The sequence below is a fragment of the Leptodactylus fuscus genome, chromosome 7, assembly GCF_031893055.1.
Source record: "Leptodactylus fuscus isolate aLepFus1 chromosome 7, aLepFus1.hap2, whole genome shotgun sequence".
NCBI classification, from domain to species: domain Eukaryota; kingdom Metazoa; phylum Chordata; class Amphibia; order Anura; family Leptodactylidae; genus Leptodactylus; species Leptodactylus fuscus.
The window spans coordinates 27,093,966-27,113,029 of NC_134271.1; the positions used below are offsets into that span (position 1 = coordinate 27,093,966).

At 44.6% G+C, this 19,064-nt stretch overlaps 2 protein-coding genes across 2 annotated transcripts in view; both read right to left on the reverse strand.

Moving 5' to 3' along the window:
- Nucleotides 1-5,970, reverse strand: part of CCDC88B (coiled-coil domain containing 88B) — a 29,479-nt gene extending 23,509 nt beyond the window's left edge. The window contains exon 1 of the mRNA XM_075281465.1: nucleotides 5,840-5,970. Coding sequence (XP_075137566.1) covers nucleotides 5,840-5,899 — 60 coding nt within the window. The 5' untranslated portion in view covers nucleotides 5,900-5,970. The remainder of the gene's footprint in view (nucleotides 1-5,839) is intronic.
- Nucleotides 5,971-9,125: 3,155 nt separating this feature from the next.
- On the reverse strand, nucleotides 9,126-18,988 carry PRDX5 (peroxiredoxin 5). Its single transcript, XM_075281466.1, has 6 exons — nucleotides 18,846-18,988; nucleotides 16,649-16,783; nucleotides 15,674-15,805; nucleotides 11,573-11,611; nucleotides 10,651-10,715; nucleotides 9,126-9,365 (listed from the first exon to the last, which is right to left on the reverse strand). Exons 1-6 carry the CDS (start codon nucleotides 18,936-18,938, stop codon nucleotides 9,260-9,262), a joined length of 570 nt encoding a protein of 189 aa, XP_075137567.1. The 5' UTR covers nucleotides 18,939-18,988; the 3' UTR covers nucleotides 9,126-9,259.
- Between the last annotated feature and the right edge of the window lie 76 nt (nucleotides 18,989-19,064).

Below are 19,064 nucleotides of genomic sequence, written 5' to 3' on the forward strand. Positions count from 1 at the left end.
ATTGTTGTGGGTTCCAGCAAACGAGACTGGAGGAGCAGCTTATATATAGGACCCCTTTAAAGGCCGCACATGTATTGTACATCACTAGATGTATATGTTATAGTAGCGCTAAACCACCAGGAATGGCCAACTTATACACAACTCCATGGAAGTGGAAACTCCATTTAAGGAGGATCTTTCTCCACCTCCAGGAATACAAGTTCTAAGCATGTGTTAATAGACACTGCTCCACTGATTCCAGTACAGTTACAATTTTCTCTCTATTCTTCACTGTTCCTGAGCAACAAGTGTAGTTAGTTTTGGTGCCTGATATGCTATATCAGCTTTGTACTGCAGGTGGGCGGTGTCAGACAGGGGGCGTGTGATTCAGATCTCCAATCACAGGCAGCCAGTTTCTGAGCTCAGTGTCACAACCCTTGTCTGCTCCTGCCTGACACCGCTCTCCTGACAGTACAGAGCCCAAATTGCATATCAGGCACCAAAACGAACAGTATTGATTACTCAGGAATGGTGGGGGCTAGAGAGAAAATTCCAACTGTACCAGAATCAATGGAGCAGGGCTTAGAGGTTGAACTGGACTTGTTGAAAGTGGTGAAAGGACCTATTTAAAACACATTTCATGGGTTCTAGATGAATAGTTATGGACAGAAGAAACAATTTGCTTTTAATTTGTATACACCCACGTTTTCTGTAGATAGAGGTAAAGAGATCCTTCTTTATCTATGTTCTGTTTAGCGTCGTCTGGCCGCCAGTAATGGATTTTATTGCAGGTATCAATGAATAAATGGTGTGTATTACGTTCTATAGCGCAAGAAGCAGAAATGTCCTTCAACCCATCAAGTGGAACATTTTCTGTCAGAAGCCGCAACTTCTGTAAATGAATCATTTATTAGAGGGACTTTTGCAGAACGAATACTGAACCAGAGGAATAGGGAATACACTTTGCTTCCTGCTTGTAGACACCATTAATATACAACATGAAGAAGCTTTACGTTTGACACAGCGCCACTACTCTCTGAAACCAGCAATGAGGCATACGTGACCTCCAAGCACTCAGATACTACATAAGACCAGGGCGACATGGTGAGTGATCTCAGAGGGTTAACCCAACAAACTAATGCTCTGTGATCTACAGGAGTAACATTACGGAGAGGATTTATCCAAATCCCATCCACCTGCTGCCAATAAAACCGGCAGCCAAAGTGACCTGTAGGATGAGGCTCCACGTTGCGGAAACGCAGCTTTTTTGTTGCAGATTCTGCTGTGGTTTTTTGAGCCAAAGTCAGGAGTGGATTGAGCATAAAGTAGAAGTATAAGAACTTCCTATAGATTTCCCATTACTCTTGTAGCCATTCTTGACGTGGCTCAATAAACCGCAGCAAGATCTGCAACAAAAAAAAGCTGCATTTCCAGGGGGCAACACGGTGACGCAGTGGTTAGCACTGGAATCCTGAGTTCAAATCCCACCAAGAACAACACCTGCAAGGAGTTTGTATGTTCTCCTCGTGTTTGCGTGGATTTCCTCCCATTCTACAAAGACATACTTAAATGAAAAAAAATAAATAAATGCACATTGTGATCCCAATATGGGGCTCACTATCTACTTAAAAAAAAAAAAAGCTGCGTTTCCGCAACGTGGGGCTTCAGATGTACTGTGTTTTAAACCCACAATATGTTCACTATTGCTGTGGTTGTTTTTTACCACTGCCCCGCCCTCAGTGCGCTTGAAGGCTAATTTGCATATCCATATAAACATGATTAATCTGCATTGCTTTATTGGATTCTGAGCAGAAATGTATGTTTCTCCTCCTATTACAGGGGTTTTCTTCCCCCAAATGGATTTTCCATACCAATAGGTTATCAGTAGGTGATTTTTCAGGGTCCTATTCAAGTAATAGGAGCAGCCTGCACACGCTCCCCACCCACTGCCCCAACGTTCAGGACCTGGAGGCTGCTGAACAGCTGATCTGTGCAGGGTTCAGGTGTCGGACTTCACAGATCATATACTGATGATGTCTGATCCCGTGGATAGCTTATCAGTATGAAGACACCATTTTGGTTTGGAAAACTCCCTTAAAAGACCCTACATGTCGCTATTATTAGTTTGTGAGGCATTTGGTCCTATATCTATCTCTTTACTGTTCCATTATGTGTAAGATCTGAAAGATGGTTAATGTGTTGTAGTGGGGGGGGGAGAGAGAAGGTTCTACGTCATCTAGCAGTGCAGGCCAAGGTTTGGGTTGCTTAATAAACCTCGCTAAGTGTCTGCTTAGGTGACTCCTCAATGAAGAAGTTCAGGACTCTCAGCCTGGGGAAGGAGAGAGGACACTGCTGAACGTTCCTGGATAACTGCAAGTATAACAGGTTGCCGATCACATTGTAACTGTGTTTTCCTGGGCTGAGATAAGCTCAGCCTGACCCAAGGCTAGGACTTTGTGTTTATGGTTTATTTTTGGTGCAACCTGTAGAATAAACCATCAAGACAGCAATCCCGAGATATATATCCTATCCTTCCTATCCTACTATCCTACTAATCCTACTAATATTATAAATGTGAACGTTTGGATGTTTGTTACTCGATCACGCAAAAACTGCTGAATGGATTTGGATGAGATTTGGCACATAGATAGTTTTTAACTTTGATTAACCCATAGGATACTTTTTATCCCAGTGTATGACATTGCTTCACGACTGTTATGAATTTATGTTCACATACTATATTACACTGCTGTTGGCTGCAGCTTATCTCAGTTAATTGGAGGTTGCTGATAAAGCCAGGTCTGTTATCTATGTAAACACACACTAACCCTGAGTCCATTGTGTACAAGCATCTACATATTATCAGATCTTCTCCAGTGCTGAGACACTGACATGGGAAACCCCCTTTAATCCAAATTGGCACTTTGGCTATTTTAAACATGCCTGGAAAACAGAATCTAATTTGTTGCAAAATTCTAAAACAACGACCCCTATAAGGGTATTCAGAAGTCTCAAAGTTCTCCTCAAGCGATGCTCAGGGCAGATCATCCATGCAAATAACACGCTCATTATATGGCTTCCCAGCGAGCTGCTGAGATGCCGGAACAATCACAGGCACAACATGAGGAACGAGTTCAGCAGCAGGACAGCTTGACAGCTGCCAAAACACTGGAGCAGGCGGATCATCAACACCAACAACACACTTATTATATGGCGTCCCAGCAAGCTGCTGAAATGCTGGAACAATCACAGGCACAACGCGAGGAACAAGTTCAGCAGCAGGACAGCTTGAGAGCTGCCGAAACACCAATTTGCTGAATATAGGCAGATCACCTAGCCAACAACACGCAGATGAAGTCACAGGCACAGGCTAGTATGTGTATACATTACAGACGTACTAGAGTTAACCCGAACTTCTGCAAGTGGTTAAACGGCTGCAGCGAGATATCTTATCACAGAAGACAACAAGAACCAATGACAAGTGAGAGGAAAAACATGATTGATTTACATTCCTTTGGTTCCACCATAGCCATTTTACCAATTTCAATAGTTCGGGTTAACTCTGCTACATATTTGACTTGACTTTCCAAAATCCTACCTTATGTCCTAGGGGTAAGGAAACACAAGTTAAAAAAAAATGGAAAAAATACTGCAGAGGTGCTTGGTATGAATTCACACTGAATGCTTCTTTATAGCGGTTTTACTTTGATTTGCACATTCGATTATTGTTTCTCTTTTCGTGTTCTGATTCAAACTTTGAGAACTTTATTCCACCTCATCGCAGAATTGACAGAGTTTCTGACACAAAAAAAAGTCTAGAAAACTCTCCTATAGACCTCAATGAGTCGGCTTCAGATGATTGCTGCTACCTACGGCCATGACTATGCTGTAAAGCAGATCACTAAATGCTGTTAACAGAGCAGAGTTGTTCAGGCAAGATGGCCGAAGCTCTCCAGCTGTTATGAAACGCTAACCCCCAGCGTGCACATTGTATTTTCATGTGATTCACCCATCTGGCACCAGTGATGTCAGCGTATATATCCGGAGGGGGTTGCAGTCTTGCTGACCCTGGTTTGTAGTTTGTGTACATTGTAGGCCGCAGTCACATTGTTGATAATTCACTTCTGGTGACACAAAGGCGAAATGAGGAAGGGACGCAGATGGGGAGATAATCTGATGTTGCAACGTGGGTATAAGTAACACTATGGTCACTTACTTACTTACTTATGTACTTAAAGTGAACGTCCATTATTATGAGGTTTCCCCACATGCTGGGGTCTTTGTACAGGAAGCTGAGACCCTTATACTGTAGAAATACTACACAATGTACAGAATACTTGCCAACCCTCCTGGTATGTCTAAGAGGTTCCTGAAAAGATCTGGGAGTCTAGTAACTGCTTGGAAGACTGGCCAAGTCTCCCGGGCTCAGCAGGTGACCACTTGGGCACTTAAAAGGGGTGAGGCCAGCACATAAAGTGCATAGGTTACAAAAGGGGGGTCGTTGAGGCCCAAACGAGGGGGAATTGACCATGTACAAAAAAAATTCCCATAGTGCAGAAAACTTCATTGTCTTGGCCCTTGTACCTCAGATGCCTCCAGCCAGTAGTCTCCATACCTGGATCTGAAGAGCAGAGGACCTGCAATCTGTTGGATCCGATCAAGTAATGATATACTATCCCAAGGATTGGTCAACAATAATAAAATCCCAGAAAACCTCTTACATTTTTGGATATACTTCTATAGAAGTTGGAGCTTTGTTTTTCGGCTACATCGCTCCAAATAGCCTGCTGATACCAGCAGGAAACACAAAAGATACCTGTGATGGGGTCTCCCCAACAGAATTGTATTTTTTGAGGGGTTTTCCAGGTTCACAGTATTGTTGACTTTTCTTTGGCCCATCTATATCAGATTGGTGGCGGTCCGACTCTTCGCACCTCTGCTGATCAGCTGTTTAGAAAGGGCCACAGCAGTTGGATGAACCGTGCAGACCCTTCATGGGTTACGCTGATCCATACACCTGCACATTGTCTGTTCGGTTGCAGTTGTGTTGCGTGTTACAGCTTTGTCCCATTCTAATCCAAGTGTGCTATCCAATGATCTCCATAGAGGTAAGTACATAACGGAATGGACTTGGATGACACTTGGTCTTGTGCATTCAGCAAAATGTCCGATCAGTGTAGACAAACAATGGCGGTGGGTGCCTGCAAGGTAACACAGCTGACACCCGCTGACTATGGCACCTGGTCGGCTCCTAACCCAGCACCATATGTAAACACCTCACCTGCACTATATACGTAAAGGGTGAAGAAATGGACTTTTGATGTCACAATTCTGGAGTACAAGCCTTAATCCCCTTCCCCCTCCCATCGATATACACATGATAGAGTGGCGCTATCAAGCAATGGTTTCTATAGTGTACCAGTTCGCCCCTGTACTGTACCGTACTAACTTTTTGCCTTGAGATACTGTGGTCCTATAAAAATCTATAAACTCTCTACGAGAAGCTCCGAACTCCTACTTCTGTATACAAATACATAGGACCCACTACCAAGGCTGGCCTCTTATATATACAGGCCAATGGTCCATGCTCAACAGAGTACATAGGCAATATACAGTCTATCTAAAGGAGTATACTGTTGTATAACGTAGCGGGGGAGGAGCTGAGGTGAAAGAAAGCACAAGTCTGGAAATTAGGAAACGGATTTGCTCAATTATTTCCTCCATGTATGCAGCGCTCTGCACGGACACTTCATAGAGATATACGTCATGTATAATATATATATATATATATATATATACGGCACATGATACAACATACAGGTAATACAGAGCTTTATGAATAACGTAGAAGCTTTCTTACCCATGTGACCAATGCTCCGTCCATCAGATGGTCGATGGTCAGCCCCTTCTGGCCGTCCATGTTTTCCAGGCTTTGGTTCTTGCTGTATCAGTTCCCCGGACTCCTTGGCTATCTCTTCTGTCCTGTATAAGACATCTTGTCCCGCTCTGTAGTTGTCAGTCCCTCTCTGCGTCCTCTGCTCTCAGGACTTGTTCGCAGTGTCACTGTGGTTTCTTCAGATCTATCAGTTCCTCTCTCTATGTCGAGTATCCTCCCTTTATTTCTACCACAGAGTCACTAAGATGCCGGAAACCTCGCAGTGCGCAGACGCTGACTTCACCCCCATATAGGAGGCATTGAATTTGGCATTTTAGACTATAACAGGCTGGAGCCAACTCTTTGCGAGTTTTCTAGGCCCGTGCAGGGACATGGAGATGATAAGCTGTGATATCATCTATTAATGATGGGTCACTATAGATGTTATTTGTAGAGGTGTTATCATTTATTGTAAACCCCCACAGAATTGGGAATTATTTGGCTTGAAATTTTTAGGAGCGGATTGAGCAGAAGGTAGAAGTATAAGAACTCCCTATATACTGTATTTCTCATTCTTTTTGTAGCCATTCTTGGCTTTGGCTCAAAAAACGGCAGCAAAATCTGCAGCAAAAAAAGCTGGAATCCGATCCAAAAAATGCCTCCCTTGGCTAGCGCTATTGTCATGGCATTCCAACAGACGCGGCTTTCCTTTCCAGATTAGGCCCAAATGAATGGGGGTCCCCTATTTTGAATAAAGAGATGGCCAGGCAGTGTGTCCGCGCCACTCCATTTGTTTCAGTGCGGGTGCCTGGGATAGCCGAGCACTGTACTTTGGCTATTTCTAGCATTCCCACCAGCCTGACCACCGCCCTATTCAGATAGCAAACACCAAGTGCCCTATTCTCCTGATCAGTGGGGGTCTAAGCGGATATGGGTAGGGGATAACTTGTTTTGTAGCAAAATCCTTATATTATTTTAGAGGTTCTTGCTTACAGGGTCTATTTTGCAGCATCTTAGTGGGCAGCATTCTCACATTATCCTCAAGTACCCTCTTGCAGAATGAAGGATTCATGGTGGCATCTATGATGGACGACTGTCCTGATTCTAATGCACTGACCTAGCCCCAAATTATAACATTGCAACTGCTATGCTTTACAAATGATATCAAATTCTGTCTGTCTTCTGGTTGTGTGGCCAAACAATCGTCTTTGCATCATTGACCTAGAGAACTTTCTTCTTGATGTTTGTCTGATCTGTTTCCTGGCACCTCTCATATAGGCACACTTATAAAGTCTGGCATTATTACTTGGCATCATAACCCCCGGGCACCCTCCTGCAGGCCTGATCTCCAGTGTACATGATGATAATTTGGGGGAATTGGTGAAGGCAGCCCAGAAGTTAAAAAAAAAAGTTGCATTTTTTTGTATGAATTGCTGATTTGTGAGACTTTGCAACTTTTTATGCCTTGTATGCCATAAAACTGTCATACAATGCATAATAAATCTTAATGCATAATAAGTCTTCAAACTTTTCTAATGGAAGACTTGTACACTTTGCCAGTAGGTGGCGCTACAGACTCAGTTTTCTTCCATTTGCAATAGAACTAATTTGTATATGTTTTCCAGTGACCACTGTGCCACAAGTAAGCCATGAAAGAGATATTCACAGACTTCTCGCCCAGCCAACCCCTACCTGTTCTGTACTGATGAAGGACGAGAAGTCCCTAAACAGTGGCCTACAGAGGAGAAGGTCTTCTTCTTTGTTTAGTCACTGACTATCTAGGTAGCTAGGTCCAACAAGTGGAAATATAGAGTTCTCTGTCTTTGGAAAAACTTTTTTCAACAAGACTGATCTTTTTCCTTTTGGAGAGACGTGTCTGGCAGAGGTCTACTGCATGTACATGGGGGAAGTTGGGAGGAATAGATACTAGCTGTCTTCTTCTACGGTGCAGCTGTCTCCCTGCCTGCCACTAAAGAAAAGCGCATGTGTCTTTAAGTAGTATTCCTGCTTATCGGAGTGATTTTGTTCCCTACTTTGTACATAAAGCAGAATAGATTACAAGGCAGTCTATGAAGAGGAAACGGGGAGGAGGAACAAGAGATACAAGGCCGTCTACAGCAGGGGTCCCCAACCGCCGGTCCGTGGACCAGTACTGGGCCGTGGGGCATATTGCACCGGTCCGCGTACCGGCGGCGAGGAGTCAGCAGCTGCTGTGGAGCTGGCTGGCAGGTCCTGGCTCAACCCCAGGCTCCACAGCAGCTGCTGACACCTTGCCGCCGGTACAACACTGACGCTTGGTTGTTGCTCATCAGGATAAGGTGAGCAAAGTGCGGGGTTGAGCCGGGATCTGCTGTATGTCCGGGATTCTAGTACTATGCAGGACATGCAGCGGGTCTTGGCTCCACCCCGCACTCACCTACCAAACTTTGGGCAACTACATTACATGTCACTTGTCCCTGTGACGTGTAATATAGCTGTAGTGAGGCTGTAGTGAAGTTAATAGCAGCATTAGGAGTGATGTCCGTCATCAGTAGCCATCTTCATAACCTGCAGTGTTCGTCAGTTTGCACGCTCTCTTGTGTTTTCATATGTACATGATTCTAATCTACACCCCCATGCTTAACCCTGCCCCAAACACCCCTTCCCACCCCCATCCACATCCCTTCCCGCCCCCACCGGGGCATAGAAAAATTGTCTTGCTGAAACTGGTCCCTGGTGGAAAAATGGTTGGGGACCACTGGTCTACAGCATTAAATGAGTCCTTTATGTACGAAGGCTGGATAGTAATTCCTGATAACTCAGTTATGTTGTGAAAGAAAACAGTCTCTCTATGGTGCAGCTGTCTACCTGCCATGAGGAGCTCTCTTCTTCCCCTTCCTTTCTCCATAGACTTCTATTGTACATATTTGATCAGTGGCAAGAGGAGGAATATAGGTCAAGAAACAGACACTTTTCTTAAATAAGTTATAATAAGGTTTGTTCCCTTCATCTGCACTATTGATTTAGAATCATATATCAAGGTATGAGAAGTAAATTTTTGGGATGGGACATTTTTTTGATTCTTGGATTCATTCTGGAATCGAGAAGGCTTTTTTTCCACTAATATGGTGCAATTGGGGTTTTGTTGAATGCCTCTGGACCAACATGGTAGGTTGGACTTTATTGACCTATGTCTTATTCAACCTTATCACCTATATCTGATCCTATAAATCTGTCCTGGTCTAGTGAGGAACATCCCAGGTACAGTAAATAAGACAAGAGATATCAGACATTTCAGGTTGAAGTACTGTCTTTATTATGTATTATGGTCTATTACACCATTGATGTAGACTCTGGTCATTCTGTAATGCTACACAGTTATATACCACATAGCTAAACCTATCTAAGCTCATGTGTAATTCCACCTTACAGCTGAGACATGATATTTCCAGCCAGACTGCATGTCAGACCCGTCCCGTCGTCTTCTACATTCAGGGCTTTCAACTTGCCATCTTCAATAACCATAGAAAACCTAAGAATGAAGAAAAAGGAAAATAAGTGATCCTTCCAAACATGAGATTAAACCATTTAAAGGGGTATTCCCATCACAGACACTTATGGAATACCCACAGACATGCCTGCCAGTGCCCGAGGTAGGGCCAGCATCTCTCCAAAACTGGCATCCCACTGTACCAGGCTGTCGGGGTATTCCAGCTCTGGAGATTTTTTGTGTCCCAGAATTGGGGACTTGTATCTGACAGACATTTATGACAAATGTCTACAATGGGGATAACTCTTCAATATAAAAACCCAGCCAAAATGGACAAAATAAACAGATTTTTAATTCCCAACAAGCAGGCATGGCAAGGGTCAGCCACAGATTTTTATTTTTGTTTATGTGACACTTAAAGGGATTCTCCATCTCATATTTGTATTTAATACTTTTGCTGGGGAGCCCTTAAAGCGATTCCATCATTAAAATACTATTTTTTCTGCCTACCACATTAGCATTAAGAAAGGCTGTTCTTCTCCTACCTTTAGATGTCTTCCCCACGCCGCCGTTTGGTGGAAATCCCGGTTTTCGTCGGTATGAAAATGAGCTTTCTCGCAGCACTGGGGGCGGGACCCAGCACTCAAACAGCATTGGGGGTGTCCCCAATGCTGCAAGAGAACTCTCCTGCGCCGCCTCCATCTTTGTCTGGAACGGCCTCTTCCTGCGTCTTCTTCCACTGCTGGGTTCAAACTGCGCATGCCCACCGGCCACAAGAAAATGGCCGCTTATACTTTTCACCATTTTCTTGTGGCTGGCAGGCATGCCGGCCTTAATAACCCCTCATATCCTTGTTCTTTGTGGTGTCCCATTTCCAAATGGAAAGGTTTGTGTTCTGTGAGATAAATGTAGACTTATATTGTAGATCCCCACCCCCCTTTTTATGTAAAAAGCCTCAACATGGTGAACAGGCACAACACATAGACCTCTAGTTCTAGAATACAGATTTATTCACCACATATGCGCAATGTTTCAGGTCTTAAACCTTTACTTCGAAAACTTCATTTAGGTTGTGTTCGCACAGCTATGTCTGCATTATAGGGACTGTATTATAGCCACAAAATCCAATCTCAACAGCAGGTGTAAGGAGCAGAAACGCGCATGTTCCAGTAGTACTACAGCGAGCCGTGCTGTTTCTGTAACTCCTTAGTCGCTTGCTGAGCTACACCGTTTATGGAAATCACATTGGCTTCTATGGGAAATAGTGTAGAACAGTCAACCATGAAAGGCCAAGATGGATGCAGTTCTTCGGTCCGGCTCCACTCACCTTTTGCACCGTCGATTACCAAAGAGCACTTCCAACTCTTTCTTTTCCAGCAGTAATCCGGTCGCCTGAGAGTGAAATATAGCAATCCATTACTAGTATATACCGACCGTAGCTAGCCAGGGCACAGCTGTGACTATACACAATGCAAGCTAACAACATAATCCATGTGTAGGTATAAACAGGCCAACCCTACACGGCTATACGGGTGGTGGGGGTGACACTTTAGTGTTTATTCACGAATGTGCGAGAATATAAATCTTAAAAAAGAAGTGTATTTCCACTGAAGGGTATTCTGACTTATAAATTATCATTAGGGTCCAAAACCTTATGGGAGAATAAGGGTCTAGTGACCCAATGGGGCTTGTGGAAATCCCTGCTCTATCAATAGGTGTTGATGGAGGGGTTATAGGAAGGGGTTTGCCAGGCTACATAATTAATGAGCTATACTTGGGCTATAATCCAAGTACGTACCATGTACAGTGTCGTATGTTTGTACAGTGATGGGACTAAACTGCAATAAGGCCATGTGACCTATAAACGTGACATCATATGGCCTGAGGAGCGGCAGGGCAATGTCAGAGTGAATATTTATTGGTCCCGTTCCTCGCATTGAGGGTTGGAATGGCGAGACAGGTACTGACAGTGGTGGGAGTTGACCCTTTGCATTTTAAAGAGGGTGCCTCATGCAACCTTCATATAGTATCTACTGTGCTAGTCAGGGGGTTGGCGTCTGAGACCGCAAGCAAACTTTAGGTTATTTTATGTGCAAGTGCTGTATGTATGAAGAGCGGTTATGCCATATATGTGCCCTCCTTCATCGCATACTGAGAATAGTGTGCCGCCTCTCAAATACAGTGCTGGATAGATGGCAGACGTTGCTCCGGCTATTTATAGGTCGTAATTCAAGATTCATTGCAATTACCTTGGCAAAGTCTCCACACGGATCGGCTAACATGCAGACCTGCGACAGAATGACATTAGTCAATGGATGAAGAATACTGAACAAATACACACATATCCTTTCTATGAGGTCACATGGGCACCTTCTCCAATTCACAATGTATAACTACAACATCAGATACCCTCTTTTTTTTTTTTTTTCTTATATTCCAGGCACCGTTCCCAATTCCCTCTTAATTTTAGTAAAACGGCCTCAGCCTACTCTATGTCCAATGCTCTTCAGTAGTCCAAGACCCTTCTCCAGAAATCTAAGTTAGTTATGGAGCACAGCCTAGGCCATAGATATCATACAATTAAGAGACACAGCGCTCCAATATGATACAAGTTTTGAGGCGCAACAGTTTTCGTTCATTCAGCACCCAAAAGCCTGGAACTTTGGATAATCCAGCACTTCATTCCGACATTAGGATCAGGAGAACGGGCGACTTTTGTTCCACATTCTGCCTGTAGCAGTTGTTGGGTAGCGTGCGCACTGCTCCATTCATTGTACTTCATCTATTTCTGACAGATCGGTGCACACACTGCCCAACCGCTGCGCAATTCAGAATGGGAAGCGAAAGAGCCATGTTCTCCTCATCAGTGGGGGCCTGAGCGGTCACATCCCCAATGATATGCAAGACATCCCCTATCCATAACTTGCTTTACTTGGAAAACCCCTTTAAAGCTGCAGGGTAATCTGGCATCTTGTAAGTGAAGATCATCTAAGACCTCTACAAGAACAGGTCATTATAAATCAATCCTATTATTGGCATTTATTGGGTCCGCACTACGTCCTTTGTTTTTAAGTGAAGGGGCAGGGGCACCGAAATGGTGTAACTGCCTCCTATACAGACACATCTATCACCATCATCTTGGCAACCATCTTAGTTTGATAACAGCACTACCTATGGGATTGGAGGGTTCGCAGGTAATCTCTGAAACAGTTTATAGTTTCTTTCGCCATTACATGTCATTGTTTTTATATTTTGTGAATTTTTTTACTAAAATAACCAATCCCTTAAAATGGTGGAAGATTGCTTAAAGTCAAATATTTCTTGAAAGTTTACATCTGATGTTCCATTTAGGCATTTGAGTGACGGTTTGCAGCGGATAACCTGTAAGATAGAAGCTTGCAGCACTCGGGGTAGTTGCACAACCACAGCAGTGGAATGTGGCCAAGTCCAGGCGTTACACAATACATTACCTGAACGCTGCTTAACTCTTACAATGCCAGCACTTCTTTTCTAAATCCCTCTCTGACACTAGGACATGACATGGCAGAGCTTGGAAGTCGCATAGGGCGGTATTCCAAAAAGGACAGCTATGACGGCTTACACATTAACTCTAAACTTTCCCAGAAGTAAATCAGCCTAGTTATACTGAATGACTTGCAGTATATGTCATAGTGCTAAAAAAAAACTGGTCACACTCTTAAAACAACAAAATTATCATTACAGGCAGGACAATAGAAACCCCAGTAGGCTGTATGTGCAGATCAAGTGTTAACCTGGTTCTGGTGGGAGCAAGTCCCTGTCTGTGCCCCTCTGCTGGGACCGGCTGGGTGTGTCATTGGGCACAGAGCCTAGGCATGCAGTGAGATGGAGGAAATATGCCTTAGCGGGATTTGCGGCTATCATGTCGAAGGGAAAAGTCAGTGTACCACTGCAAATCCAGACAGACTGCCCATTGTAGATGTAGTAAATGCAGGGGGTCCATTTTAAAGGGTCTAACCCAATTGGTCACCCCCCCCCCCCTCCAAAAGGCAGGTCTTAGCAGAAATCAGATTATTCAGTATTTTCACTTACTAGACACCTTACAGCCTGTGTTAGTTTGCTTCCATGTCACAGTATTTCAGCTGCCAAAATGCACAGTAAACAAATCCATAGACGCCAATTCACCCAAAAGGTTTTGCATTTATTTGCTGTTCCTTAGGAAAGCCCATCAACATTACATGAGTGGGGGTCTGACATCCGGGACCCGTGCAGATTGACTGGAGCTGAAGCAGAGTTGGAGAGCCAACTACAAACTGTAACGATGAGCATACGTACTGCAGCACTGCTCCATAGACTCCCCCATGCTGCCTCAATGTTGCTGATCTGCGGGGGTCCTGGATGTTACCTAGGTCATCAGTTTTAGAAACTAGATAGCCTGTTTAAGGCTGAAGTGCACGTTACTAAAATGCAGCTTTTTACAGAACCTGCAAACTAACTGAGATTCCTGTCAATCCCAATGACACATCGAAGAAAAAAATCTGCAACGGAAAAGCTGGGTTTTCAAAAATGCCCGAGTTTTAGAAAATCGCAGCGTGTCAATTATACCTGCAGGAAACGCTGGCGGTTTCCCTATAGGTGTAGTAGGGGCAGAAAATCCAGAGAGCAAATTTCAGCAATGAAACATACTGCGTAAAAAAACTGGTGTAATTCCACTGCATTTTTTTTGTTTTTGCTGCATTTCGCTATCGGAGGCCTTAGCCTGACACATACACCAGAAGCTTTCCTATACTATACATGAAATGGGTGGAGAAACTGTGGTGTGAAGACAGCCTGGTCTCCCTGCTTCTACCTACATATATATATATATATATATATATATATATATATATATATATATATATATATATATATATATATATATATATAATATAATGCTGATTCTGAATTGTATATGCCATATAAACCAGTCCCAGTGTATTTCAGGATGTGGTAAAACTGCCCAAAGCATTCGCCATTGTAATACCCAATGCCGCCAAAGTGTTAAAGTTTCACCTCTTGCACATCACGGTATACCATGTAATACTGTGAATCATTCTGGACACATAGTTGGCAAACAGGAAAGTACAAGGTTTGCAAATACTTTTGCCAAAGGAAAGTCTGTATAACGTGCTCTCTTACTTCTGAGTGCCATGAAAGGGGTTTTCTTGGGTGGTCCATGAATGATACAAAACTCAGGGGTGACCGTGGTGGGGGTAAAACAAACATATGACTGCTGGAGTCAATCAGCGGCCTAAGGAAAGAACACGGAACGTACAGCCGGAAAAACAAGGCTACAGAGCAGAAGGACCGGACCGTGCTGTGAGACACCGGAGCACCAGGGACAAGTGAGTATTTTTATTTATTTATTTATTTACCTTCCTGGGCCTAATATAACAAAAAAATAATGATTTTTCTCCTGGTCAACCTCCCTAAGACACCCGTCACCCCTACAGGTCAGCTGTACAGAAGAGGCTGTGACGTTGCGATGAGCACTGTTCACTGAATGCCAAGAACAGCGCTGTACACTGTATGGCAGATATGCTTGGCATTACCATTCAGTCCTATTGGCTTGAATGGAACTGAGTTGAAAACAGATGAGGCAATGTGACTGATAAACGTAACGTCTCAGGCCTGGAGGAGGAGGTGGTGCTCGCCCAAGGGCTGCGGTGTAACTTGTCCAAATTTGGTTGGTTGGTTTAGTTAGGGTGCCAGTTGTCAGAGCCCATCGATCTGAAACTAATGACCTATGCTAAGGATAAGTCATCAATATTAAAATCCAAGAAAACCCCTTTAGGCGAAGGCCCCACAGCAAAAAAAAAACACTGCAGGAAAAACTGCGGTGGCAAGGCATTGCGGTTTTTCCCACAGTACTTTTCTCAAATAGTCCACAGAGGTCTCTCTGCACACTTTCTGCTTCCATTATACCTATAGGAAAACTGTCGGCGTTTCCATAGGTGTAAATGACTTTCTGCAATTTCCAAAACGGCAACGGTTTTGGAAATCGCAGCGTCTCTGCTGCCTGTATTTTTCCGCTATGTGTGGATGGGATTCACTTTGGAGGGACTGAAAAGCGCTCATTTTTTTGTGGCATTTCCACCATGGCCAAATCACTGCATTTATGACTTAGGCTGAGGCCCACATGGCGGAAACGCAGCTGCTGTTTTTGTTTTAACCAAAGCCAAGAATGGCTACTAAAGGAATGGGAAATGTCAATGAAGTTCTTATACTTCTCCCTTCTAATCAATCCAAAAAACGCAACAAAATCTGCAACAACAAAAAAAACTGTGTTTCCGCAATATGGAGTCTTAGGCTTAAAAAAAAAAACCTTTTACCTTGCCATCAGCTCCATGCGCTTTTCCCCACTCGCTCACAACAAAGGCATCGTTGACTGAGATACACGCCAGGACATCCACCCCACGGGATTTCAGACTGTCAGCCATCTCCACGTATCCAGGCAAGTGCGTCTGAGAAAAATACAAGTATACACAATAAGCAACATGATCTGCAAGGTTCCTGTATCCTAATCCATAAACTTGTCGCTGCCTGCCTACACGACGGTAATGAAGAGGAGCCGGCAGTTTACAGGCAGAAGAGATGACAATATAACGGCACATCGGAGGATTCTGCTACCCGGTAACATCTGTGGTTTGTTGTGTCCTATATATGATTCTTATCACATGTCAACGTCGAGCAACTTCACTTGGAAGTTTCGCACGTATTTTATCAGAGAGTGATCAGGCACAGGGACCCCTTCTCCATCAGCACGGACGCTGGGCTCTTCTTTGGATCAGTTGGCTACTATATTTCTAGGTCTTTTTTTTTCCCCATTTAGGAAGGTTTCACCTATCTGACATTCTAGACTGTGACTTTTCTAAGACATTAAGTTTCGTCTTGCTCAAGTGAAGCAATGTAGAATGAATGTGATGACCAAAGAAAAATATTCATTTCGTAAAAGGCTGGTTTCACGGATGTCCCTCAACTTGCCGGTTACTACACACATTACAAAAGTCTTCTAATAATATGTTTGGCAATAAAAACCACTGGAAGGCATTTACACTGTGACCTTATAGCTCTGCAGATTCCCCCTCCCACCTAGTTGCCCTCAGGGGCAATGTTTGACCCATCCTGTTTTGTCCTACTCCCTCTGATATAATCTGTACAGGGGGGAGGGGGGCTGGCAGTCTTTCCCCCTAGTCTCTACAAAGACATAAATGCATGATCTGATGTAACTCTCATTTTAATTATGCATATTCTTTGTAATTGTATCAGGGGGTGTTTGGTGTACATTTTTGTATTGAACAACTTACCTTAGAGCACCCTGGAGTAAAAGCCCCTGGAACGCCAAAGAGCACCCCCTTACTTTTACCAAACACCTCCCTGATGCTTTTCTTATTTTCAGGACTTCCATGATAGATCTGCACGTCTGGCAGGCAATCTCCAACCTTGAAGAGAAATCCAGAGAGGTCACAGATTAGACCGATTCATCTCCACAACATATCCCATTGCTTACAATGGGCACGTTTCATGTCTCCTGGCTGAGGCATTCTAAAAGTCAATGGAGCAAAATGCTAAAGATAGCGATGACCTATCCTTAGGAACCGTCATCGAGTGCCGAATCTTGCCTATAATATAAGGGACACACTCTTTTATCATGGTAACACCCAGTTATAAATCATTTGCAAATGTCTAGGAGGAATAACAGAGGAATGGAACAACACGGGGGAAAAGAAGAAGACATGCCCCAGACTCAACAATGACGTTTTTGTGCTTGCAGGACATTTCTTTCTGCAGATTGTAAGTGGAATGGGGGATGGAGACCCCTAAGGCTAATGTGGACCAACCCTTTTAGTTTCGTCCTCAGTCGAGTGGTTATAAGATAATATTCAGTTCTGTAAATAACTGCAATCCCTATAAGAAGAAGAAAATCTCCAGATTGTTACAACTCTGAGATCCTCAGTCCACAGTCCGTAGCAAAGTCAGTGGCTTCTTATGTACAGTACCTACTTACCGGCACTGACCATGTGATAAAGGGGGGCGCTACATTTTACCTCTTTAAATCCGCACCATTGGGTTACACGATGTTGTTCTGAATTCCTATACGGCTCTATCTGTATACTCAGTAACTGCATTATGTAAGATGTTTTCTCCTGGCACGGTGTATTATCTTATTGTAGTCATAGAGGTGATGGTACCCTGGAGGATCCCAGAGGCGGGATACATCATCTCATCTCATGTCGGCTATGGCACAACCACGGTAAAGCAAGATGCAGTAATGAAGCCGGGTCTGAGCATTTAGGGTATGGGCATCGTGACTACTCAGCCAAGAGGTTCCACCTCTGTGACTAAAATAAGGTAATTTGCAAATATGAGAGGACACTTTTGATCATGGGGCTAGTGGCATTAAAACTTGCATCAACCCAGGTATCTTTACACTACTGCCCCGTCCTGTATATAGCACTGTCAGCAGTTGTAAGGGCACCCTGTGCAGATTGTGCGAGGAATGAGTCCGACCCGACAGACCGCGCCACGAATGAGTCCGAGCAGACAGACCGTGCCACGAACGAGTCCGAGCAGACAGACCGTGCCACGAACGAGTCCGAGCAGACAGACCGTGCCACGAACGAGTCCGACCCGACAGACCGTGCCATGAACGAGTCCGAGCAGACAGACCGTGCCACGAACGAGTCCGAGCAGACAGACCGTGCCACGAACGAGTCTGACCAGGCAGACCGTGCCACAAACGAGTCCGACCAGGCAGACCGTGCCACAAACGAGTCCGACCCGACAGACCATGCCACGAACGAGTCCGAGCAGACAGACCGTGCCACGAACGAGTCCGAGCAGACAGACCGTGCCACGAACGAGTCCGAGCAGACAGACCGTGCCACGAACTAGTCCGAGCAGACAGACCGTGCCACGAACGAGTCCGAGCAGACAGACCGTGCCACGAACGAGTCCGAGCAGGCAGACCGTGCCACGAACGAGTCCGAGCAGGCAGACCGTGCCACGAACGAGTCCGACCAGGCAGACCGTGCCACAAACGAGTCCGGCCCGACAGACCGTGCCACGAACGAGTCCGACCCGACAGACCGTGCCACGAACGAGTCCGAGCAGACAGACCGTGCCACGAACGAGTCCGACCCGACAGACCGTGCCACGAATGAGTCCGACCCATCAGACCGTGCCACGAACAACAACAACACAAGGTCTGTCCGATGATAGAGATTCTACACATTTACAGGTTCTCTCAGGACAGACATTGTGATCTTATTCCATTTTGCACATTTCAGTGCCGTCCATATTCCCTGACACCCGGGTACTAATATATTATACATTACATTATATATATATTACATGTATTACATAACAGTCTGGTAGGGATCCCCGGTAAGCTCCTCCTGTCAGTATATGAAGCCTCTGCAGTGATTGCTGGTGTAAGTAGTGTCTCACATACATGTGCCATAGAGGTGAATGTACAAGAAGCAGCAGACTACTACACGGTACCTTAATGGACATGGCTCGGCTCCAGGCTCCGCTCTTCGCAGCTATACGCAGCGGTGACAGGAGGAGGACTGATACGGGTAACCGAAGAGCCATGACAACTAAGGGCGGGGCTTACAGGGGGCGGTGCATGACTTTGACCAAAGACACCGCCCACCTTAGGTAAAAGCCTGCAGGGCACAGCGCGCAGGCGTGTTGCAATCTGGCACAACGCATGCGCAT

What these genes read in the sequence shown, in the direction of transcription:
- PRDX5 (XM_075281466.1), bottom strand. Translation starts at nt 18,938, where the DNA reads ATGGCTCTTCGGTTACCCGTATCAGTCCTCCTCCTGTCACCGCTGCGT. An exon ending in TTACTCCAGGGTGCTCTAAG is followed by an intron (nt 15,806 to 16,648) that starts GTAAGTTGTTCA and finishes TATTTTTCTCAG; the next exon opens with ACGCACTTGCCTGGATACGT. An exon ending in CGTGTGGAGACTTTGCCAAG is followed by an intron (nt 10,716 to 11,572) that starts GTAATTGCAATG and finishes TTTCACTCTCAG; the next exon opens with GCGACCGGATTACTGCTGGA.